Source organism: Protopterus annectens, chromosome 5.part0 (genome assembly GCF_019279795.1).
Source record: "Protopterus annectens isolate FY-2018-M chromosome 5.part0, PAN1.0, whole genome shotgun sequence".
NCBI classification, from domain to species: Eukaryota; Metazoa; Chordata; order Ceratodontiformes; family Protopteridae; genus Protopterus; species Protopterus annectens.
This window is the reverse complement of record NC_056735.1, coordinates 1307380350-1307406793: the sequence shown is the minus strand read 5'-3', so window position 1 is coordinate 1307406793 and position 26444 is coordinate 1307380350. Positions and strand designations below refer to the sequence as shown.

Genomic DNA, 26444 nt, shown 5'->3' with positions numbered 1-26444 from the left:
GAATATGGTTAGCATAGTTTGCCAGAATTTTAGTTTCTTGAAATGATAGATTATTGTTGTGAATCATAAAAAGGTCTTTCTGACATTTCAATAGATCCTTTTCCGTTTGAATGTTATAATTTTTAATTAGATCCTGTTCTAATGATTTACTTTTAGCCTCCAATTGCTGAATTACTTTAATTTGGATCTTCTTATAATAAGAGGCTTTTTGAAGAAAAATACCTCTTATTTAAGTTTTGATTGTCACCCATTCAATATCAGGAGGGTGTTTTTGTTTTCCTAAATTGGCTATAGCTACTTAAGGATGTCTTGAACTTCCTGAATTATATCCCTTTTATTTAAAAGATTAGGGTTTAGCGACCAATTATAACCCCTTATAGGTATGCTACTTTTGATGTTCTTAGTAATGCTCAAGGTTATTTTGGATAGATAGTGATCGGATAGAAACCGAGTGTGCACTGATATTGACGGGTCAAAATTATTCAGCTTTTCTGAAATAAGAAAAAAGTCAATTCTCAATCACATTTTATGACAACTTGAGTAAAATGTATAGTTATTTGGATTATATGGGTTGTTACCCTAAGTGAAAGGGTCATATATGTTAAAATCATATTTGAGTTCACTTAGTGAAAACACTGCTTGTTTGTTATATGCTGCCTGTGGACTTGATGTATCTTTCTTAGGATTTTGATATGCATTCCAGTCTCCTCCAATTATTATGTAATGGTTTTTATACTGATTTAAAATAGGATGCAATGAGGCAAAAAAAGAGTGTTGGTTATTACAGGGCACATATAGATTAAGCAGTAAAATAGGTTTATCATAGGTAGGAGTTGATAGGGTTACATAGCACCATCTGCCTTCTTTATCTGTTTTGGATTCCAGAATTTTATCTTGATACTGATCTTTAATGATTATAGCTACTCCTGCACTGTTGGTTCTACCCTCAGAAGCTATAACTTCTCTTATCCATTTTTTTCTTTTTATTTCTGACCATTGTTCTGTAGTTAAATGAGTTTCTTGGATTAATATGCAACTTGCTCTCGCCTTCAGAACTACATGTAAAAACAGTTTTCTTTTTTTGATGTTTTGGAGCCCTTTAATATTCCATGAATCTATTTCCCACATTCATGAAACTTTCTTTTTTGTAGTAGTGGTCTTGAATGTTTGTGTAACTGTGTTGGGTTGCAATTATTTCTAAGAAAAATATGATACGAAAGCATTCTTTCATTCCCGTCCCTTCTCTGTGCCTACCCACTATACTCCTGGACCAGGAATTAAACAGGGCCTGTCCCAATTTAGATTCTGTAAATATTTGCACTCTTAGTATATGTATAACATGAATGTTGGTATTTGAAAGGTGAGGAAAATGTAATAGCCCCGAAACATCTACCCTAATTAATACAAAGTCTAACCCACTCATTCCCTAATAACACTGTTTTAACGACCACGTCTCCTTATATGAGCTTTGAAATGAGTTGTCTAAAATTGCATAAACAGTTTAAACCAGACCTGATCTTAATTTAGCACAAGTCACCTCTTTCTAATCTACTTGTTACTAATAGTAATTGAACTATTGAACTTTTATCAACTGTTTAACTCATATCTCAAGGTTATTAACTGATTATGTTTATAGAGTAAAGTCCTAGCTTGACTAGTCTTAGATTTTGTGTGGTTCTTCCTCTTCTGTATCATAGACTGCTATCCCTAGTTATTATTTCCTTATTTTATGATGGTATACAAATTGAAAATTATAGGGATCTAAAACTCCTAGCTCCCACCAGCTATAATACCCTTGTTTTGTCATATTTTAACCTTGGGTGTTCTTGTATTAACAATAAGGGTCTTAACATCTCTTCATTTTCCACCCATTCTATACTTAACAGTTATTTTAATTACCTATAAGACTTTGATGTATCTTATAGTGAACCATATAAGCATACAATACCGTGTGATCAAGTACCTCCATTTGTATAAACATTTAAGTGGGTACCAAAATAGGTATGTAAATTTTCCAATACTGGAAGCAATACTTTTTGTTTATAGATTTCTAGTTTATGCACCCACTTCAGTAATTACTTGTGCTCTTTTCATCTGATGTTTACATACAACAATAAATCACTGTTTTTGGATCTCTCTAATGTAAATATGAATTTGGTAACATTAGAGCTATTTGGTGATAATTATACCCAAAATACTATCCGCTATGAGACAGTCAGGTCAGAAATTTAACATTGCTAGAACATTTTAATTTATTCCACAATACCTATTTCAGTATAATCTTATGCAAAAAACAAACATTAAGCTGTGATGCTCAGCACCAATTTATAATGCACTGAAAAAATAAGTAATTAAGATTGGATACTTTAAATGTATATAAAATGCCAGTATTGTTTCAAAATTGCTTTATATGTGTTTTGTTTACTTGGCACCCTTATGCATATAATAATTATATTGGCGCATACATTTGACACAATGTTAGTAGTGAAGAATTCATCTGTAAATGGTATTTTTGTTACCAAAAGAGAATTACTTCAGTAATTTTTTAACATTTAATTGCTTATTGGTAGTGAAGGGATAATGTAGTTGATGCATCTGACATGTTTAACATTGAGAGTTGTTTGGTGTCGAACCTTGCATGTTTATGAGTATTTTGGATTGTATTTAGTGTAAATGATTTATTGCATATACCTCTTTAGTTGAATGAAGTCTACAGGAAAAGTTAATAAACATGTCTACTTCTTATAATGTTAACTAATTGAACAACTGAATTTTTTTTTATTTTATTTACAGTTCCTTCATCTTTTCTGGCTTTCTACACAGCTAAGCCGGTTGCTTAGCTTCTCAACGGGGGATTTATCTTGTTGTTGGACTTCCGGAAGCACCACCTCCTCAAAGAACCCTCAGAAGCCAGAAATCAATTTTCAGTTCCTCGCGTGGGAATGCTGAATAGTCCCCAATGCTGCAAATTTCTTAGCGAGGTTCACGTACCTCGCAGAGCGAGATTTCAGGTCGCACCACTTTAAAAATGAAGCCTTGAAGCTGGACAAAGTAAATTCAAAGAAAAGTAAGTCCTCGACTATTTCCACGACATGAAGCCGAACTCGGAAGCCATGCCAGATCCACCGGAGGGTGCACTCAACTGTCCAGGTCGGGAACTTTCTTGAAAACCTTCATAAAGGTAGATTTTGCTTCTTTTCTGTTAGCGACTGTGTATTTAATCCCCTCCACATAAAATATTAGAGAATTTGGGTATTTCATTTGAAATTTTTCTTTTCTGTCTATCAGAAATTTGCAATAGGGGGATAAGAGCTGTCTAGCTTGTCTAACTTGAAGAGACAGGTCCTGGGTTAGGAAGATTCTGTTATTACTCCATAGTATAGACCCCCCATGTTTCTTTGTATTTGTTAGTATTTTGTTAACATCTTGAAAGTTCAGCAGTTTGACATATATTGGTCTTGGTATATTAGAAGTTTGAGTTTCTCTCAGGGCTGTGTGGGCTCTCTCAATTATTATTTGGTGTGCTGTTTTTTGGTCATTTAGTAGTGCTGCAAACACATCAATTATAGAATGGATCAGGTCATTGTGCTGTATATTTTCCGGCATACCTCTGATGATTATATTATTCCTTCTGGATCTTGCCTCGAGGTCTATAATTTTTGCCTGCATGGTTTGTATGTCTGCTTCATAGGATTCCGATTTTTTGGATAGTAGGGCTATTTTTTCCTCATTTTCCACTAGTTTGGCTTCAGAGTTATCCATTCTTTCCAAGATTTGATTAAAGGAAGATCCAAAAGTCTGCAGTTGAATAGACAGATCTTTAATTGCCACTTGAATAGGTAGTAAAGCTACTTTTATATCATCCATGTTTGCCAGTTGATCTGTTTTATTTTTTGTCCCAGATTTTGCAGCATCTTGTTGTTTTGCTGTTTTCTATTTTTTAGAATTTAAATCTTTTTCCGGTGATAATAACTGAGAGAGTTTGGTTTTTGTTGTTGTGAAGTCCATCTTTTTATCTTCTTTGGACATTTGGTGAAGATAAAACGTCTCAACTTGAAGGTGAATTTGCAGGATGCTTTGAGCACACGGTTTCCTTCCTTTGTTTCTCAGTTCCAGTTAATCCTCTACAATCCTGGTATATTTGATGTTTATTTTATTTTAATTTCTCCTTCTTAGGGTATCTGGAAGTTAATCGTAGTTGTTCACTCAGAGTATTTATTTTAAAACGGCTCAGGTCTTTCTTCTAGGTTGATTTTTAATCCATAAGTTTTGGAGAGCTATGCATTAGCAGTGTTTACAGAACAGCGGCCATCTTTGAATCCTCCCCAGTGCCTGTCTTAACTCTTCCCTAAACTCCACTTCACAATCACCTTTTTTTAACTTCCACCATTTAATCCTTGGCACTGCGTTCACACTCCTCCTCCTCTTCTTGATCACCAACGTCATCCTACAGACCACCATTCTATGCTGCTTAACTACACTTTCCCCTGCCACCACTTTACAGTCTCCAATCTCCTTCAGACTGGCCCTCCTACATAGGATATAATCCACCTGTATGCATCTTCCTCCACTCTTGTATGTCACCCTATGCTCCTCCCTCTTCTTAAAATAGGTATTCACCACAGCCATGTCCATCCTTTTCACAAAATCCACAATCATCTGACCTTCTGCATTCCTCTCCTTAACACCATACCTACCCATTATTTCCTCATCCCCTCTGTTCACTTCACCAACATGCCCATTAAAGTCCGCTCCAATCACTAGTCTCTCACCCTTGGGTACACTCACCACAACTTCATCCAACTCACTCCAAAATTTCTCTTTCTCAACCATCGCACACCCAACCTTTGGAGCATATGCACTAACAACATTCATCATTACACCATCAATTTTGAGCTTCATAAACATCACTCTGTCAGACACTCTCTTCACGTCTAAAACACTCTTGGCATATTGTTCCTTTAGTATAACCCTACCCCATTTCTCCTGCCATCCACACTATGATAGAACAATTTGAACCCATTTCCTAAACACCTGGCCTTACTTCACTTCCATCTGGTCTGTTGTACGCACAATATATCAACCTTCCTTCTCTCCATCATATCAGCTAGCTCTCTTCCTATACCAGTCATACTGCCAACATTCAAAGTTCCTACCCTCATTGCTACACTCCTAACCTTCCTCCTCTCTTCCTGCCTTCGGGCATGCCTTCGCTCTCCTCTTCTCCTTCGGCCAACAGTAGCCCAATTTCCGCCAGCACCCTGTTGGCTAACAGTACTGGTGGCAGTCGTTGTTAACCCGGGCCCTGACCAATCCAGTATGGAAATATGAAATTTTTGCGCCATAAGTGTTATGGCAGAATTTTTATGCCAGATGCCCTTCCTGACGCAACCCTCCCCATTTATCCGGCTTGGGACCGGCACAAAGAAATGCACTGGCTTGTGCATCCCCAGTGGCTGGGTTTTTCTGTTGCCCGAGTCATTGTGCTAAAAGTTTTTGTGCTCTAGTGTTATCAAAAAACAGTTGCTTAACAGCAACCTTTCTAAGCTTGTGCATATTACTGAGGTAATCCCTTATTTTCTACCTAGCATTCTGCAGCTGATCCTCCTCTTGTTCTGTGACATTCCCCTTTTTCGGAAATACTCTAACATTTGTCAATCCATCTAAATAATTACTGTTAATTTTTAACCATAGGTCTCTTTCTTTTTCCACCGTATTTTTAAACTCCACCTTAATTTTTATCCCACTGCCTAACTATATTTTCAGAAGAAATTTCTATCCTCTCTAACAGCTCTTGAATAATTTCCACTACCCATTTCTTAAATTCCTCTCTTTTCAACAGACAGTTGGGAAAGTGCCAGTGTCTCATTTTTATTTGATTACCCTGTGCTTGTAATTTAGCTATTATTGGTGGATGATCTAAAATGGTTATCGGGTGGGTATCAAGACCTTCAATTAAATGCACATGTTTCTGTGACGGGTAAATTCTGTCTAGTTTGTCTATCTTGGAGAATAATATGCAAATTCACTCCAAACTCCTATTATTCACATCTTCCATGACAAATATTTTCATAAATTTCTTCAGACATCTACCTTCCTTTCTTATATTTTCCCTTCTGGGCCCCTCAGACATCTTTACAGCTGTAAATCAATTCCAGTCCCCACCTATAAGTGATATTCCTTGTTGAAAACTGATCATTTCTCCCAGAATTTTCTTAAGCTCCATTATAGCAGTTTTAGGTGGAATGCAAATAAATGCCAGTAGCCCCTTAGCACTACAAATCTGCCATTATTATCATTTTATCTTCTATCACTATTAGAGCTCCTCTTGTAATTAATATAAGTATTCCTCTTTTCCTTTGTCCCAGGTATTCCATTGAATAACCATCATGAAAACCTTTCTTTATCAAATTCACATGTTCAGTTCTTTCTAAGTGTGTCCCCTGTAACATAGCTATTTGCACTCTACATGTTTTAATAGAGTTTACTGCTCTTTCTTGTTTGTATTTATCTGTGAAGCCATTTACATTTAAAGAGATTAAAGAAAGCATAATTTTATTTTAAAAAATTATTATTCCCACCTTTTATGTCTAACACCTTTTTTGTCAAATGTCTAGTTCCAGCTTTTGTGTTACATGCAGGCACTGTCTGGCAGGTTGAACTTTTATACAGTTGTTTCTTGTCATATACATTTCAGCCTGTCACATCTTATAAAACTTTTTGTTTTACTGAAAGCCCTCAAATAAAAAAATAAACACACTCCCAATACCTTCCAAAAACCTATTAACTTAATACTAACACACAAAACTATGTACACCATTAAATACTGAAGTTTTACCCTTCTAATAGGAACAAAAGTCCCAAACTGACAGCCACACTCACATATCTGAGTTAACCTAAAATAAAGCTCATCCATGCTATGGCACGTGGTTCAGCCTGTGCTTCTACTAACTGCTGATTGGTTTTGTCTTATCATTACAGCTCTGCCAGCTGGGAAAATCCCTGAATGTTTTCCAACAACATTAACTATCTTGTGAAAGCCACTGAATGCTTTGGGAGAACATTATCGATTTTGGGAAAACAATGAATGCTTTCAGAGAACATTATCTTCTAGCCAATTTCTCTTTTCTTTTTTTTTTCCTCAGCCAATAACTCTCCACCAGACTGTAGCCAGCTTCTCTTTACCAGATTGTATCCATGGAGACATGAGAACCATGCAGGCAGTTTCTCTTTATCAGAGTTTTTTCCATGGAAACATGAAGATCAGCAGCAGAATTGTTACTAAGCATACATGTATTTGCCAGAAAAAAGCATCATAACATCCAATGTTCTTTTTCATTTACCTGCTCTCTCTTAAAATGTGTTGCTAAATCAATCTGAAGTCTTTAATCCAGTCATTTCCCAGTGTAAGAATAAGAAAAAGCACATTCATTTTTCTTTTATCGTGCTTTTTAACCAGGCTTTTTTATGCACTGCAGTCCCTGCATTTCTTAAAACTGAACAAGAAGGGAGAAAAAAAAAAAAGAACAGCAACACCTGTTTACAATCCCATTACAATTAACATTCAGTAAAGAAAACCACATGCCACAAAACTGGTACTATTTAAGAAAACAAATCTTTACTTACAGTTAACTTTCTTCCTCCTCTTTCCTTCTCCAAAGCAACTTTCCCAAACAATGACACAGTAAGGCATATGCTTTACAGTCCCCAAGTCCAATGAATTCTGAAAAAGTTCAACATTTCCAGATTTTCTTGTTCTGTCATATTTCACAAATATAACTATTGCATTGTAATCCCATATTAAGTTACTCTTTTTATTACTGTTCATCTCCGAAATCCTGTCTCTGCTTCATTTCCAATTTACTCTTGATTCTTCTAGTCAACTCCACTGCACCCTTCCTTCTCTCTAACATTTTCCACTGACAATTTTGAAAAGGTTTCACAGATACAGTCCCTCTCTGGTCTTTACTACCAGGAGAACAAGAAGCAGAATCTCCTTCTGTTTCATATCTTACTTTTTGCTGGACAAACTTGTGTATTTGCTCCTTAGCACGTACTTCATCAAAGAATGATTTTGTCCCTCCAGGGAATAATACCCTGAAGACAGCTGGGTACAGCAGTATGAATCTCACACCTGTATCTCGACATTCCCTGAATAGTGGAATACACTTGCTCCTCTTCTGTCTGGTGTACAAAGAGTAATCATTCTCCACAAACACTCTGATGTCTCATACTTTTAGTACTTTGTTCTTCTGCCACAATTTTGCCAGAATCAACTCCTTCTGCTGGTAGGATTGCATCTTTACTATTAAAGGTCTAGGTTGCTTTCTTATAGCTAGGTTTGGAGCATACACATGATGTGCCCTTTCAACTAACAACTCCTGCTGTGAAATACCAGTCCAGTTGCTTATTTGTGCTTTCATAAAATTAATTCAGTCTGTTCCTTCCAACTTCTCTGGTACAGCTGAAAATCTCAGGTTCTCCTCTACATGCTCTGTCCTCTAATTCTATTTTTGAAACATCTTTTCCTGAGTAATTTCATATTCAGCCAGCCTTTTCCTTTTCTTTATTTTGAACTCTGATTTTTGTAGGTTTATCATCTCATCTGAATATCTGTTTAAAGCTTCTTCCATTTTCCAGCATTTTGTTGTTTGTGTTGATATACCCCATTAGTGTTTTGTTTATTTTAACAAAGTCTGTATGCAGTTGTCTTATATCTTCTTATAGGTTGATGGAAGTAATGTCTGAAGACTGCATTGTTTTCTGCTAAACAGCTGCAAAACTTTCCCCAGTTGGTGTTTCTTCCTTACTTTTTGTAGCGGATTATTTTTCAGGTCTTCTGAATTTCTTTATTCCTGGAATTCAGGCAGTGCATTTACTAGCCAGTTACTGAAATTTACCCATAAACACAAGTCTACTGGCCTTCGCTGCTGGGTTTCTGTTCTTATACCGGGAGAGCTAGAAATAAGCTGTTACTCAATGTGCAGCCATTTTGGAAGTCCAGCTAAATATTGTGTTGGTAATCTTGAGGAAACTTTAACCTGGAAATTTCCATTACTCCTTAGCTCTCAAAAAAATTTAAAAAACACTAATACCAATATTGTACTTAGTGTAAGTACTTATGTTAGTAAACTATTGCTACTAACGGGACAGATTTAATTTTTTTTTTTTCAAATAGGATTAGAAATATGCCTAACATAGTAATAACTGATGAAGTGGGTGTAGTATACTGAATATTTACACTTGGTGTGGTTTAATCACGAGTGCAAAGCCTGAGTGATTAAGCAAAACCAACATGGGTAAATCTTCAATATACTGCACCATAGAGTCAGTCATTGCTATTATACAATGACATTTAAGAAAAAAAATTACTTACTTTTCTTAAATATTGTCTTGTACAATGGTGCCATGGTGTTCTGCTTTTGCTGGATATTCTGCTGCTTTTTTTTATGTAATGCATATGCATATGGGACTAACATTCCCACACTTATGCAGTACATCAGTTCTTTGGAAAGGAAGCAATGGAGAAAGGAAGATCTCCGTTGCTTTTTTTAAAATTTTTTTTTAAATAAGGTTGAAATTCAGACAATTTAGAGGTACAAGAGAGAGACAGGATGGAGAAAATACAAGGGAAATCGGGTATGTTTGCTTAGTTTGGAATAACTTACCTGCTTTTCCTAGTATTTTCTCCATACTGTCTCTATTGTAACTCTGAACTGTCCAGATTTTTAATGTTTTTATTATTTTTTTATGGTGAAGAAAACTTAAAAAGTTATAGCATATCCATCCATCCTCAACCCTTTTTCTCATTTTGTACATGGAGTCAGGGTATCACTTCCACAGTAACAATCACCTCCAGGAGACCTGACTTTTTTCCATTAGTATATGCTTGATTTACAATGGGCACGCTGGTTGGGCTGACCAATCAGTGTTTTTGAATGTTAATGGCCAGTCATTGTATAATAAGCAAATAAAAAGTACAGTTTTGTACCTACCATAAATGTAGATGTTCGAAGATCCACATTGCTGCAGTCCTTACACTTGGGTAGTCTGCTGTCCTCGGTCGGCCCAAATATCAAAGTATAAGGCTGACGTCGGTCAAGGCGCATTAGACTGACATCAGGACGTCAGGGTACAAATGCGCATGACCAACGTCATATCCTCAGTCTTTTCTTGCCCCAGATGTCAGAAGACCCTAAAAAGAAAGGTCAAAACCAAAAGACAGCAAACAACCAACCAACCACCCTTGCCCTAATAATATGTACAATATATACAATATTTACAACCCAACCCACACAACCGCCTCTAACTACAGAGGGGAAGGAGGGAGGGTAAATTGGACTGCAGCAATGTGGATCTTCGAACATCTACATTTATGGTAGGTACAAAACTGTACTATGTTCTTCATCTCACATTGCTGCAGTCCTTACACTTGGGTAGAATCCCAAAGCAGAGGTAAGGGAGGATGGCAAAACTATAAAGAAGCAGGAGCTGCCAAAATGCCCTGTAAAATAGCAGTGGCAAAACCAGCCCTAGATTTAGAGTAAAGTGGAAGGTGGTAATGCTTAGAGAAAGTATGCACTGAACTCCAAGTAGCTGCCTCCAAAATATCCTTAGTTGCCACCCCCCTTAAAAATGCTGTCGAAGTGGCAGTAGCCCTAGTGGAATGAGGCCTAATCCCAGCTGGAATCTCCTTGCCATGATGGGAATAACAGAAAGCAATGCAAAACCCAATCCACTTAGAAATAGTTTGTTTTGACACAGGCTTGCCCTGAGAACTCAAAGCAAAAGAAACAAATAACTGCTGAGACTGCCTGAACCCCTTAGTCCTGCTTAAATAATAACGCAACTGCCTGTGTACATCTAAAGTGTGCAAAATCTTTTCCCCTTTATTTTGGGGATTTGCATAAAAAGTAGGCAAATGAATAGTTTGGTTTAAAGCCACACTAGAAACCACTTTAGGCATAAAGGAAGGATTAGTACGCAAAGATACCCTATCCTTATGGAAAATTAAGAAAGGCTCAACCGCCATAAGGGCCTGCAATTCAGAAACCCTTCTTGCAGAGGTAATGGCCAACAAAAAAGCAGTCTTCCATGACAAATATTTCAACTCGGTAGTAGCTGCAGGCTCAAAAGGTTGTAGAGTGAGTTTCTCCAACACAAAATTGAGATCCCAAGCAGGAGTAGGAGCTCTACGTGGGGTCTTATATTCTTTGCCCCTCTAAGAAATTGCTTGAACAAAGGATGAGAAAACAATGGTGGGTCACAGTCATAGTGAGCCGAAATTGCTGCAGCATGAACCTTAATAGAAGAGAAGGACAAACCTTTGTCCAATAACTCAGTAAGATATTGAAGAGCCACACTTAAATTAGGCTCAGAAACATCAAAATCCTTTGCTGCACTCCAAAATAAAAATCTCTTCCATTTATCTGCGTACACTTTCCTTGTACTAGGCCTTCTAGCTTCCAGAATCACATTCAAAACTTGCTGTGGAAGTTGAGACCCTCTATGGTTCAAAACAGAATATGCCAGGCTGTTAGGTGAAGAGAGTGAAGCTTGACATTGAGTAAATGACTGTCCTCCTGAGACAACAGGTGTGGAATCGAAGGTAAAGGCCATGGAGGCTCCTGCCAGACTTCTCAGTAATGGGTACCAGTGCTGTCGAGGCCAATCTGGAGCTATTAAAATCATCCTTGGCTTGTCCTGTCTGACCTTTAGAAGTACCTTTGGGAGGAGAGGCAGAGGTGGAAAGGCATACACATGAAGATTTCTCCAATTGAAAGAAAGAGCATCCACTTTCCAAGCTGTGGGATGAAACCTTTTCGTGCAAAACTTTGGTAGCTGGTGGTTTAGTGGAGAAGCGAACAGATCTATGTCTGGAGTTCCCCATGACACTGTCAATTTCTGAAATACATGAGGATCCAATTTCCACTCGTGGGGATCCATAATTCGTCTGCTCAACACATCTGCTAAGGAGTTCTGTGCTCCCGGCAGAAACCTTGCCTGAAGATTGAGCTGTAAACTGAGAGCAGTCTCCCATAAAATCATCGCTTGCCTGCATAGAGGATAAGAATGTGTTCCCCCTTGCTTGTTGATGTACCACATGACAGTTGTGTTGTCTGTTAGAATCAACACCTGCCCTGGAAGAAGTAAATCCTTGAAAGCTATTAATGCAAACTGGACTGCTAACATCTCCTTCAAGTTGATATGTAGATGTTGTAGTCTGGCAGGCCACTTGTCTTGTATCCACTTTCCATTCAGATGAGCTCCCCAAGCTTTGTCTGAGGCATCTGTCGTTAGAATCTGACTTGCCTCTGGCCGGGTCACAGAGAGTCCCTTGTTTAGGTGACATTCCTGAGCCCACCACAAAAATTCCTTTTGAATGCAAGGTATTATTTGAATGACAGTGTCCAGATCCTGGCAGTGCTGTGTCCATACATTCTTGAGATACCATTGCAGCTTCCTCATATGCAGTTTGGCATTGGGAAGCACCAGAATACAAGATGCCATGAACCCCAAGGCTTGAAGGACTGTCCTTGCAGTCAGCCTGGACTGATGAGACAATTGATGAAAGTAAAGGGAAAGATTCTTTTGTTTGTCCGGGGTCAAAAAGGCCATCTGGGATGCTGTATTCAGTCTTACACCCAGAAAGCACATGTCCTGAGAGGGTACTAGACTGGACTTTATTTCGTTCACAGAATACCCCAGGCATCTTAGCACTGCTATCACATATTCCAGATGATGAAGAAGCTCGTCCTTCCTTGAGCCAGAATCAGGCAATCGTCCAAATAAGGATAGATCTGTATTCCTTTCAGCCTGAAGAAAGCTATCACTGGAGCCAGAACTTTTGTGAACACTCTGGGCGCAGTAGATAAGCCAAAGGGCAATGCAGAGAACTGATAATGAGAAGTCCCAGCCGAAATGCAGATACTTCCTGCAACTCAGTCTGATAGGAACATGAAGGTAAGCCTCCTTGAGATCCAAAGTTACCATCCAATGATCTTTGCCCAGCAGAGGTAAAAGCTGCTGTAACGTCAGCATTTTGAACTTGGGAATGTCCAGATAAGTGTTGAGGATAGATAAATCCAAAATTGGTCTCCACGTGTTCCCCTTCTTTGGTACTAGGAACAGGCGAGAATAAAATCCTAGGCCCACTTCTGGCATAGGGACCGGCTGTATGGCCCCTATTTGAAGTAACAGAGAAATTTGTTTGTGAGCCTCTATTCTTTGCTGAGGAGGAACGTCTGGCATGCCTTTGAAAGGAGGCAAGGTATGGAAATAAAACCTGTAACCGTGGTATATAATGTCCAATACCCATCTGTCTTGGGTAATTAAACTCCAATTTTCCTTGAAAAGTGCCAACCTCCCTCCCAAAGGTGCTGCCAGACGAGAAGGCTCTGGCAGCTGAAAAGGTAGGTCATTGGGTCTGTTTACAAAAGGACTGACCCCTGCCCTCACCCGAAGACTGTGCAGGTGAACTCCCTGTTCTAGGCCTGAACGAGCCCTGAGCTCTGCCCCTACTACGTCTAGATCTACCCCTAGACTGGGAATCATAAGAAGGATACGTCCACCCCTTAGTAGGCCAATTTCTACTAAATTTCGGAGGCTGAACCTGCAAAAAATCTTTAACAGTCTGCATAGACTTAGCCTTGTCTTCCATTTTCTTCAAGACTGCCTCAACAGGTGAACCAAACAACACATCAGATTGTAAAGGAGCATCTAAAATCCTTGTCTTAACATGGTCAGATAAATTCTGGTCCCTCAGCCAGGCGTGCCTGCGAAGAACTGACCCAGTGGCAGCCACCCTAGACGAGGCCTGTACAGCATCAAAACCACATTGCAAAGAATGCTTACCCACCTGTTCAGAAACATGTACTAAATCTTGTAACTCTTTACACTGAATACCTTCCGCCAGAGCATCTACCTTAGACTTCAATTGAGAAAGTAGATAGTTTTGGTATTTCAACATGTGAAACTGGCAATTCAAAGCCCTCATAGCTAGTGTGGAAGAAGTATAGACTTTCTTTCCCCATCTATCCAAAGCCCTGGCCTCTTTATCTGGAGGAACCGGATTTTTAACAACAGAAGCCTTAACACCCTTAGGCCCCTGACTAACAGTTTCTGGGTCGCCCTAGGACTCTTAAAAAGATACTTATGAGCTTCAGGCACCCTGTAGTACCTATCCGGTTTAACAGGAGCAGGAGGCAAAGAATCAGGATTAAGAGAAGCCTCTGCAAACACATCTTCCACAACATCCAGAACAGGAGGTATAGCCAAAGGCCTATGCTGGGGTAAAAACAAAAATTCCCTAAGCCTTTTCCTGGAATCAGAGAAGTCCTGACCTTCCCACTTAAAATGCTCCCTCATGGAATGAAGAGTCTCTGAAAAAGAAAAATCCTCAGGAGGAGAAGCAGAAGGAGTAGAATCATCCACATCAGAATCAGAATAAGGAGAATACTCCTGCAAGTCTTCAGCCGAAGACTCAGACACATCCGAAGCCTGCTCATAACCCCCCAACTCTGGTTCCACCCTAGGCCTCTTATCAGGAGGGGGCATAGAACCTCTAATTAAGGTAATTAAATCTTCTGCCATTTTAAGCATGTGCTTCTTGGGCACAGAACCTGAAGAACTAGGAGTGACACCCACTGAAGCTAAACCTGACCTGCCTCTGGGAGAAGCCTTGGAAACAGAAGGAGAGGGCCTAATCACCTTAGGAAGGGAGGGGAGTACAGATACCTGAGAAGCCCCTACAGCCTGACCTGCCTCCTGGGAGGCCACATCCTGCAAAATCAAAGTTTCCCCCTGGGACTCCAGAGAGGCCTCCGTCGGAACCACCGGTTCCACTGACGCCTCTAAAGAACTGGCGTCCGGTTTGGACGACTCTTCTAGTCTGGGTTTAACTGCTTTGTCTTTGCGCTTCTTCGAAGAAGCAGGTGTCGGAGCATCCGACGGCATATTGTAATTGCACCGCTTCCCGAAGACCAACCTGGCACAATCTAACCTTCGCTTAATAGTGCGTTTATTGAACCTAGCACAAAAGCGACACCCAACAACGTCGTGCTCAGGTCCCAAACAAGGTATACACAAATTATGATAATCTCTATGCGGTATCTGTTTCCCACAAGAAATAGAGTTATTCACTTTTTCTGACATCCGGTAAACCACTGAGGCAAGAAAAAACTAAAATATTCCCAACGGGTACTTAGCCAACTTTGACTCGGTCTGAAACTCCAATGAAAAATTTCAGAACGCCGAACGGCACTTGCAACGCTGCTTCTGCATCGGACCATGCGGCAAAAAAGACTGAGGATATGACGTCGATCATGCGCATTTGTACCCTGACGTCCTGATGTCAGTCTAATGCGCCTTGACCGACGTCAGCCTTATACTTTGATATTCGGGCCGACCGAGGACAGCGGACTACCCAAGTGTAAGGACTGCAGCAATGTGAGATGAAGAACATCTGCAGATTGCTAATTAAATTCTATAAACAATCTTATATTTTAGAGAATGATAGTCTGTTTTTTAATTGAATCATAAATATAAACAATATTCAGTCAAATGCTTAAATTTAAAGAGTGCTTCTTTCATTTTTATGTAAAATGAGAGCTCTCTCTCTCTCTATATATATATATATATATATATATACATATATATATATATATATATATATATATATATATATATATATATATATATATATATACACACATATATATACTACTGTCTTTCGGCTTTTTCCGGTTAGGGGTCGCCACAGTCGGAACTCCAGTCCGCTAATGATTGGCAGTAGATTTTTACGTGCTGGCTTGCCGGGCCTAACGCACAACCTTCAACGAAGGAACGCCCATTCACGCATGTCGACACACAGAAGACACTCTAACTGAGAATCGAATGTGCAACGTCTAACTGTGAGGCGACAATGCTACCGCAGCACCACCACCGCAGTATATATATAAGTTTACATAAAAATGAAAAGAAGCACTCTGAAATTACAGAACATTCATTTTGATAAGGCAAAGTAGTGCTGTTCAATATACTCATGTATTTATTGAGTACACACCTTGCTTTTACTTATTACTCTTTTATTATACATCCATTTCTGTTCTGGGTTGTTCTTGAATTCAAAAATTGTACATTAAAAACTTTTTGAGGAAAAGATTTCTGGGCAGGTTATTAACACTGACTTATTAAACAAGATCTGACCAGGTGAACTATTTCAAAATGTTCTGCTTTGAGCTCATACAATACTGATACAAGGGGATGCCACTGGACACAAGATAAACATTTTTTTCTTTTGTAAAGTCGAACCAGAAAACGTTGAATCTTGAAGAATCCAGTTTTTTCAGTATTAACTACTTTGCAGGCATTTTACTGTGTGATAAGTTAACCAGTTTTTTTTTCAGTATAGAAGAGTGAGGATAGGCCTGGTGAAGGAAATGTCCGGCATGTTAGTTATCAGCACATAAGAGGCTAGGAAAAGGTAATGCCTGTGCAGTGGGAAGTGTTGAAGAAAAGTCAGAGTGTATGATCAATACTTCACACCATTGTAAAGTATTTTTTTTTTACAGGATGATTTCAACATCTAGTAGAAGTTAGACTTAATTCAACTTGCTTTCATCATATGTTATATTCAGTTTATATTAAAGAAGATTTATAGAAACATATCATAATAGAACATTTCTAATACTTTTCTAATTAACATATTTTTCTGTGATAAATAGGTTCATAAGTGTGTCTTAAGCTAACTACTACTGGGGCCTTTTTAAGCTTAGCCATGATTCTCAAATCTCTGACATGTTCTGGTACACTTGATAAGTTTAAGTAGGGGCTTGGGAGATAAAATATTTACAAGCAGGGGCCTGGGAGAAGAACCACTTGCTAATCAGAGACATTAGTGCCAAACCAAGTATAAATTTCCTGTTCCCAATCCACTTATCAAATTTACACTTGAACTGGGTTATGGAGGAACTCTGGTTCACATGGATCGACAGCAAGAAGAGGTAGTCTCTGAGATACACACCTGCATATCCAGCAGGCCCTATTTATATCACAGGCAATTCTTTAGACTAGTTAATTCTGATGCTATTTGTTTTGTGGATATGCAAGAGATCCATAAGGGTGGGGTCCGACAATGCCTTGTATGCCAGGCACAGATCTCCCCTCAACAGCCTGTAAAAGACAGAATACAGGGATAGGGCTTTGAGGTAGTCTGCAGATGACATGTTACTTTTACCCTGTATTCTTTTAGTGAGGAACCTCTTTGGACTTAGTTTTTGAATGTGCCTGGTTAGGTACATAAAAAAGAGGGCAATATACTCAATGACAGGTCTGATGAATGCTGAATACTGTGGAACAATGACCTCCTTGGACCTAGTGCCACATATTTGTTTAGAAGTTGTGCAACATACAATGCTTTCCTCACTACTGTACACACATGATGGTCAAAGACTACATTAATGACTGTGTGTGCCTCCAAGTCCCTGACTACTGGGTCAACTCTCAGGAGTGTCTCAATATGACAGTTACCAGGGATGGATGACTTCTGGAAGGATGCTATTATGCAGTTCTTGACATTCAGTTTTAGTCCATGGCTCTGAAACAAGTTATCATAATCATCATCATCATCCCCCTTTTTTCTCCATTTTCTACATGGGGTTGGGGTGTTAACTGTTACCATCTCTCTTGATTCACAACATTAGTGTCAGTGGGGGATTCTATGATTGCTCCTAATTTGAAATTGCTTGCAAATGTGGTCATCCAGAGACCCTTAATGTCGGCCTTGACTTCAGAGAAGTTGATCCCAAACAGCAATCCCAGGACTAATCTCTGAGGGACTGAAGTTGTGACTGGCTTGCTTTTAGAGGTGAACTCCCCAATTCTAACTTCCTGGGTCCTATTTGTAAGCCAGAAGGCTATCCACTGGGCATCATAAGGGTTTATACCCAACCTCTTCAATTTGTCAACAATGCGCAAGTGGGGTATTGTGTCAAATATCTTGGCCAGGTCATGGAAGGCATTGTGAATGTTTCTGTCCTTGTCCATTGCTTTGATGATCTTCTCAAAGATGTTTAACAGGTTAAGTAGGCATGACCTGCTCTTGAAGAAACCAAACTGGCTTGGGTAGACTGCCTGGGTGGTTTCCTATGTCCTTATTGTTCATTTCTATTTTGTTACTTGTCCTGTTTGATGTTGACAATGCATATATTACTGGTGTGAGTTTACTTAAAATCATGCTAAGTATAGTTTTGTGAAGGATGATATAATATTGCATATGTCACGTTTTAAGATGACTGTTAATATGCAAAGATAATGAAACCAAGCTGCACACGATTTTTTTGTTTTTTTATTTTGAAGTTTTAAAAAAGGTTTACAAGACTGTTAATATATTGCACACGACAAGCGAGTCTGATGTTAATACTTTTTTTTTAAGAAAACACTAAAGAACTTAAGTAAATTAATCATAAATGCAAAGCTGCTTCTCTGCCTGCACACACATTTGAATAAGGAAGTACCTTTTTTAAGTAACATGACTCCAAAATGCAATGAACAACCTACTTTATTTCAAGCTTTGATCAGGTGGTGCTAAGATTAAAAAGTTTATGCACAGTCATAGGTTATGCAACCCTAATGAAACTCCAAAATGCCAAACAATTCATGAAATCTCAACCTGCCAGTAAATATAAGCAACCATGAAATTCAAATGATGACAGTGCCTCCTATGAAAGTAGAAAATCATCCCTCGCCACTTCTGGAATTCATGTTGCAGATTCTCAGGATGCCCTTCCATACATAAGATTTCAGTATAATGAGCTGTCGTAGATGAAAATAATCTAGCCCAAAGCAATACTGTCACCTAAGGCCTGCACTCAGATACAGAGCCACTGTAAAGAACTGTACTATAAAGTTAATAAATACTTTCAATAAGAACACCTGACAGCATTGTTAAAGAATTCATCAAGACAAAACTTAATATTAAATATTAATCTAAACAGGCAATAAGAAGTAATGTTAAGTAAAAGATGCAGGGAAAAATATAAATTACAAGTGATAGTTTGTAGTAGCCAGATAAAACATCTTAGAATGAAATACAAATTTAACTCATGACCACTATCCACCAAGAGGCTCATTGTCCTGGCCTGAGAGCAGCTAGTGTTTTTTTTCATATTTTCTGTGCACTAATGGCAAATGCAGCAGCAGTACATGACAAAGCTCATTTACCCTCCTCAAAGAGCAAGGTCATGCACACTAGATGCAGCATATCTGGCAAGCCATGCTGGCCTTGATCATCTGCCATTTCTGTTGAGGACCACACCAGTATGCACACTGTAAAGTGGACTGTATAGCCATTATACACCGCATGTTAGTGCTGTGTACTACAATGTATATCCAAAGTGTTGCCTGAACAGGGACCAGACATGCCCTGGGATTCATAAACAGTGAATGCAATGGTGTATATTCTCTACATGTACTGCATGGTGAATGCAATACTGACATTAGAGCGATTCATAGAAGAGACTAACTTAGACTGGAGCAAACACAACTACCTCTGCAATACATATATTGTGTAGTGCACAAATGTAATGAATAGCCAGAACTGAACTGCATTGTAGCCCTAAATATACTTAGCACAATGCTGTCTATCCTGTGCCCTTTGTCTCATTGCTAACAATATTGTGGGGATCCGGTACCATCTCCAAACAGATATACACAGATGTGTATGGATAAAGATTTCTCACATTCTGACCATTCCGGCTAAGCTGGAACCATTTTAAAGCTATGCAACATGAACATGGCAGGGAGATGTTAATGTCACTGTTGTACAGGAAGGCACATGTGTGGGTCAGAGGATCCTAATGACTGCACCCTACTTAGCTAAGGAACACGTTTTACCATCCCACTTAAATTGTTTGTTTTTCCTCAGCTTTTCAGCGCAACACATTTGTGGGTGAGGTTTCTGTTTTACTATGCAATGATGAACAGCACATCACAAAAGCAGGCTCCTCCTTTCTTTAGGAAAAGCTGCCAATACAGTAGGTATGTAGTTATATCTACGCAACTGTACTCCTGTACTCCGTAGTTCACATCTATGTGAATTATGGACACTGGAGTAATACTGCATACATAATCTTGCTCCGCTGTGTACAGGTCTTTGTGAATCACTCTGGGCTTTGGCATACAAGTACACTGCATGCCAACACTGTTCCACTGCACATCAATGTTTATGAACAGGACGCCTTATCTTCAAGCCTCAGTTACAGGCATCAGAGTTTAATTTTCTATTGATGTGGTTCCTAAAATGTACAACAGTGTAATATGTGGCACGGCATGCACATTGGCTATGCAGGCTTAGTGCTCACTGTTGTATTGGGAGGTAGCACTGGTTGGTGAAAGTGTTATACAGATTAACTAGAATCTTTGTATGGCTGTATTTATCTGTTGTGTGATATAGAAGTGCATGCTGATTATCGTCCCTGAAAGTCTGATGCTTTTGTGGGCCATATTGTGTTGAATGGTATGTCTGAATGCTCTCCACTGTTCAGTGACATCTAGCACTAAGGTATGTAACCATTTTTCTTACACTTGGTAGGCTGCATAATGCAAGGGAGAGGAGTGTGGCTTGGTATTCATTTTAATTACCTTGCAGTACACAATCATTCAAAGCTGCACTAATATGGTTTCACTCCATGCAGTAAGTGTTTCTGGTCAAATGACAAGACCAGCACCTTTGTCAGATAGGCGAACTGATAAGCTGACTATAGCACAGAGGAAATGTTTTTGTTGGCTACACACCCATCTTTTGCCACAGGAAGACTTACTGTCTGCTACTGTGTATCTATCTGTGAACTTGACAGCCGTTATTTAAATTGCAGTATGCTGGACATGTGTACATTAGTGGGTGGGGAGGGGGGTAAGACATTTCTATTGTTTCAGCTTTATCATCACTGGGATCTTTCAGTCATATGACCTATTTGAACACAGTGTCATGGCTACTGTATATTTAGCGATACACTGTTCTGAAATTGCACAAACTATGAGATACGTGGAATTTGATCACAGATGACATAGTGGAGGAGTACAAATTCAAATATGAATTCAGCAACAGATCTTGGGGCAAATAAGAAAATGAGTAGTGAATGGGAAGGCATTTACAAAGGCCTAGATGCGGTATTCAGGATCATTATGTGTCTATGAAGTAAAACTTAATATATTTCTTTACTGTCAAAAACTCCTAGAAAGAAATACACCACACCCCAAGTATGTTTGTCATCACAGTCAAATTATATTTACTTGATGGAGGAGTCAGTAAGATAATTTTGCTTTGCATGAGTGGAAGGATTCCCCAAAATAGTTACCTCACAGACTGCTTTTAGTGACCAGACTACTCATATTTGTCCTGATAGGTAATTCCATTTTCATGAGCTATAGGAGAGCCCTCAGGCAAACATAGTGAATGACAGCTTTTCTACCACTGTATTCATATAGTCCTGTGTAAGAACAACAATCACATTACATGTTCCTTTTCTTCATTTTCTTTTTTTCTGGAGAAACACCTTGGTGTTATCACTAAGGCCTACAGAAAGAAGGTAAATGCAGAGTGGATTTTGACCCTCAATCTGTCCCCCACACCTGAATCTGTTATTCATTAATTTTCATAAAAAGACATCAACATCTCAATGACAATTTTTTAAAAGATAGAGGGTTTCACATCTAGAAGTTTATAATACTACCAATTATGGACTCTCACTCACACCTATGGCCCATTTAAAGTGTCCAATCAACCTATTGAATCCTTTAGAAAATGCATGCTAACACAAATCCCATTATTCTATCAACTTTCTAAGTTTATAAAAGCAATATTTAGAATTGGTCCCCAATTTTGGGCCTTTGTCCCCCCGATTATTTTAAGTTGTGTACAGATTTCTTGTGCTAAGAGGTTGACAGGTATGACTCTGTGGAAAAAAAGTGTTATTTACTTAAAAAGGATTGTCTTAAAATATCTGTGACGTAGTACCTGGAATATTAGGGCACGTTCAATGTGAGATAACCTGCCACAGAAGCTCTCTTCAAGCAAGACTTGCACAAAATTAGTACAAATATATTAAAAGTTCAGTAATACTTTTCTGTTTTTAAAAAGACATTTTACAGCAACTCAACGTTTTTTGAACACAACAGTTTAAAATTTTCTCTAAAAAAAAAAATAATATTGAAAAAATGTTCTTGAATTACCTTCACAAGATTTAGTTGTGGAATTGTACTTGTAACCAAGGTCACACTTGCAGACATAGCTTCCAAGAGTATTCACACAAACTGCAGTTCCACAGGCATCATTAACTGTGTCACACTCATTTATATCTGTTGAAATAAAAATGAGATGTAAACATATGATGATCTTTGACCGGACAGCACTTTTGTGGAATACTTTTATGACTATTGGTTTATCCACAAAAATAAAAATGCAGCTTTCTCTAAATCATTGCAAAAAGAGTACAACTTTAAGTTAATCATGCCATTATTAGAGTAGAAACACTGTTTTCTGCTTTTTCAGATCTTCCTGGGTCACTGTCTTTAGCTCACAAAAATAATTCTTTCAATGCCACTCTAGCAGTATCTGTCCTACAAATCTTCACTGGTCTGCTAAAAGTGTTTGTGTTATGGTAGTTCAGAACACACTTGCTTGCTGCCACTTGCTGTAATTAGCAAGTGCTCTAAATCACATAAGGCTGAGCTTAGTGAATTACATAGTCATCCCCACCACCAACCCCACTAAACTATACAGCTCTACCAGAACCTTAAATCTATCCCTAAGCATTCCACCAGGTCCCTAACCTTAACTATATTACTCATCTCCCTAACCAAAAGCTCTGTGATTGCTCCCTCTAAAACTTCACTCAGTTCTCCCTAAACCTAATGTCCCCAATTTTTTCGTAACTCTAAACTCACCCTTACGCCCTAAACCTAAAATCCATGATAGTCCTCTAATACTCAACTCCCCTCTTGCTCTCTAAAGCTAAAGTTCTCCATTCTCTAAATCTAAATCCACCTTCCAATCACTGACTAAAACTCTAACCTGCAGTCTCAACCCCCCAACTCCCTCCTTACAGCTGCTACACTAGCCTTGCCAAACTCCTCTACTGTGTTTATGCAAGGTGTGGCAACTCCACGCTCTCCCCATGCCTGCTGCACCTTACCCAAATATGTGGTTCAGTCTGTGCATGATACAGCTGTTCAAGTTACAAGATGCCAGAGCCTCAGTTGCAGGATAATTGTATTGGAGTACCTGAGAATTGGGCACTTTTAGTAGAACCAAACTTAATACTTAGCTGTCCACTTTGCAGGAACCCCATAACCACAAAAAGCAGCTCTGACAAAGGAACTCCTGGTATCTCTTAAGGATCATGTCATGGTAATGACCAACAGTGACAAATACACTGGAAAGCATTCTTCTAGACTCTGGTACATCGTTTTGGCGTTAAAATACCATAGGGCCATGCATGCACCATGATGTCAATGGGGGATGTCAAGCACTATTCATTTAATTTGTCTGCTGACACCAATGATCTGACGGACTAGACTGCAAACCATCACTATAGGCTGTACTGAAACCACCACTACCAGACAGTCTTACAGCACTCAAAGGAACAACCTTTTCTGAAGTTTAGCTGAAATCATCTGTATTTTGAAGCAGGTTATAGTCTTAATAAGGAAGCTCCTACATAACAGAAACCTTACTACTAAAACCTGGATAGATTAAACGTTAAGATATGTACTATACACAGACAGTTCTGCTTTAACTAGATAAATGCCTGAATCATGGTAGCTCTGCTGCATCCATACTTACTGACCTCCTTAACTAGTGACCATCATCAAGAAGAATTTCACCAAATCACTGACCCTTTTTGTCTAGTTTTGCTCTCAGTTTTGCAATCTAACATACTCTCAAATTTCTAGGGAATGTGAGTGGAATAATTACCTACAGATCTTCCTTTGGTTGTGCTCCTAACCTCTAAAACAGAAGCTGCATTTTGAATTTTAGTAAAAAAAAAAAAAAAACACTTCTGTGTCACGACATATAAAAATAATTAAAAAAAATCACTTTTAGAGAGAAATACATCTTTCTTTTAAGCCTAGAGTCACAACATCATTATAAATGTATGTTTTTGATTAAATTTTATAGTGTTACTTGGAAGAGCACTGATAGCAATAGTTTGACTGTAGTTTTGCTTGGCATGTTTTGCAAATATAGAGTATGTCAACTTCAAAAGACTTTTCTGCGTATAAGTAACCATGCCAATCAATGACAACATCTCTACACCACTTCAGGATAATCTTATATAAGATTTCCAGAGCAAGGCACTTCGAGAATCACCCTTATATATACATTGCATGAGGTAACAGTACTTAGGGAAATGATAGAGTAGATCCATACCCATTACTAATGAGTGCTAAAACTTACCCTGTCCCTAACCCTACACCATACCTTACAAAAACACTTTCTGTAACACTAAAACTACAAAAGACACTCAGATGTGCACACACACACACACACACACACACACACAAAACACTGTACTCTCAATGGTATTGCGGTACACACAACCCTTAGTAGTCTCTGAAATTAGTTCAATATAGAAAAAAGTTGTTAATCATTTTTGTCTACATTATTAAACTTTGGACTTTATCAGAACTAAGAGAATACTCCATACAACCAGCTTTAAATGATAAGTCATGCATAATTAATCATGTTTCAGCATTTAAAATTATATTCACATAAACATCTATTATAAATATTTCCATAATTTAGAATATACTAAACCCATCAGTGTTTAATACACAAGATAAAATATCTTCTTCTTTCGGCTTTTCCCGGTTAGGGGTCGCCACAGCGGATCATCTGCCCGCTTATTACCAAAGAACAGGTAACTGATGTCTAGGAATTACTCTTGGGGGAGGGACAATGAATAATATCAAAGAGCTAGTAATTTGACAGTTATCAGACCACAGGGCTTTGGCGAAATGTCTAAAATCACTCCAGTACTGTGTGAGAGTTCTACATTCGATGAACATATGAACCCACATGGCTTCAAGAATATCACCACAACTCCAGCATTTGCATTCATTACTCTTGGTTATAAGGTCAATTCTATGTGGAGTGTAAAAGCTTCTATGAATAAATCTCTAGGTATATAGTCTCCAATATGAAGATGAAGAAGTGTTTTTTATTGAATTTAATAATTGTTTCTTATTATCGTTAGATAAAGGTTCACCATTAATCTTTACGGAGTAATTCCTAAAAGCTTGGTCAAAAATAATCAAGTCTTCTCATACGATTTTATATACAGGTGATATGCTTAATTTATGTTCAATGTTCATCGAACTACACCATATGAATAGTTGTATCAATCTTGGTATAATATCAGTTTCCAGATTTATTGACACTCTCACTTTATTTTCAACAAACTGTCTTAAAGATTGAATACAGAGCCAATTATCTTGACAGACATTATATCTGGCTAAGATAAAGTTCATTGGTTGGATGTTCTTATTGTCTATAAACTGGTGCCAAAACTTTAGATTATTCTCCTTAAGATTCCACATCTTATTGATACTGAAGGTATCTAGACAATCTGGTGTATAAGCTATGGGAAATGTAATGAAAAAGGTGTTTTTTTAACTATAACTGTTGTTGATTATATTTTTGAAAATATAAAATATTTGGTTTATACCATGTGAGAAGTGGCCACATTTCTTATTATATAAGCAATATTCACAGAGTATCCAAAATATGTTGTTAATTCCAAAGGTTTTCTTAAATTGGGTTTCTGAGTTCTCAGAAGAAGTTATATGTATTTCATGTAGTTGTTTCCAGCTAGAGGTGTATATGGATGAAATCTAGTGTAGTATTACGTTAACAATAACAGATTTGGAATATAATTCTATGTTGGGAAAGCCAATCCCATTACTGTCCCAGGCTCTAACATGCCATTTATAGGCTATTCTTGGTTTCTCTGGGAACCATAGAAAAGTTAGTAATAGGAATCTATTTGTTTAAAGAATTTCTTAGGAGGTGGTAAAATCAATGATTATATGTGGGATTTCTAACTTCAGTAAGTATTGCTAGCGACTTCAACTCATATTCAGTGCTTTTTCAATTCTGTAGAACATATTGTTCTTGCAGGGTATAGTAGCTCTTGCAGGCATTTATTTTTGACCATGGTCAGTTGAATCTTAGATGTCTGATTTTTTGGCATGTGTCTTGCCATAGAGGCAATGAGTTTTTGCCATCATTTATGTGCCCTCATTTAATATAGGCTCGCACGATGCCGTAATGGGATCTTTATTATTCGTAGGAGGTATATACCGTCCATATATGCAGTTTTATTGCAAGTTTATGTTTTTGTATGTTTTAAATGTGAAATTGTTTTATTGAATATGTATTTTTA

The 26444-nt window shown here is 38.2% G+C and overlaps 1 protein-coding gene across 1 annotated transcript in view; it reads right to left on the bottom strand.

Moving 5' to 3' along the window:
• Positions 1-26444, bottom strand: part of PROS1 (protein S) — a 1920390-nt gene that overhangs the window by 1110347 nt on the left and 783599 nt on the right. The window contains exon 7 of the mRNA XM_044071115.1: positions 22231-22356. Within this exon, the coding sequence (XP_043927050.1) occupies positions 22231-22356 (126 nt within the window). The remainder of the gene's footprint in view (positions 1-22230; positions 22357-26444) is intronic.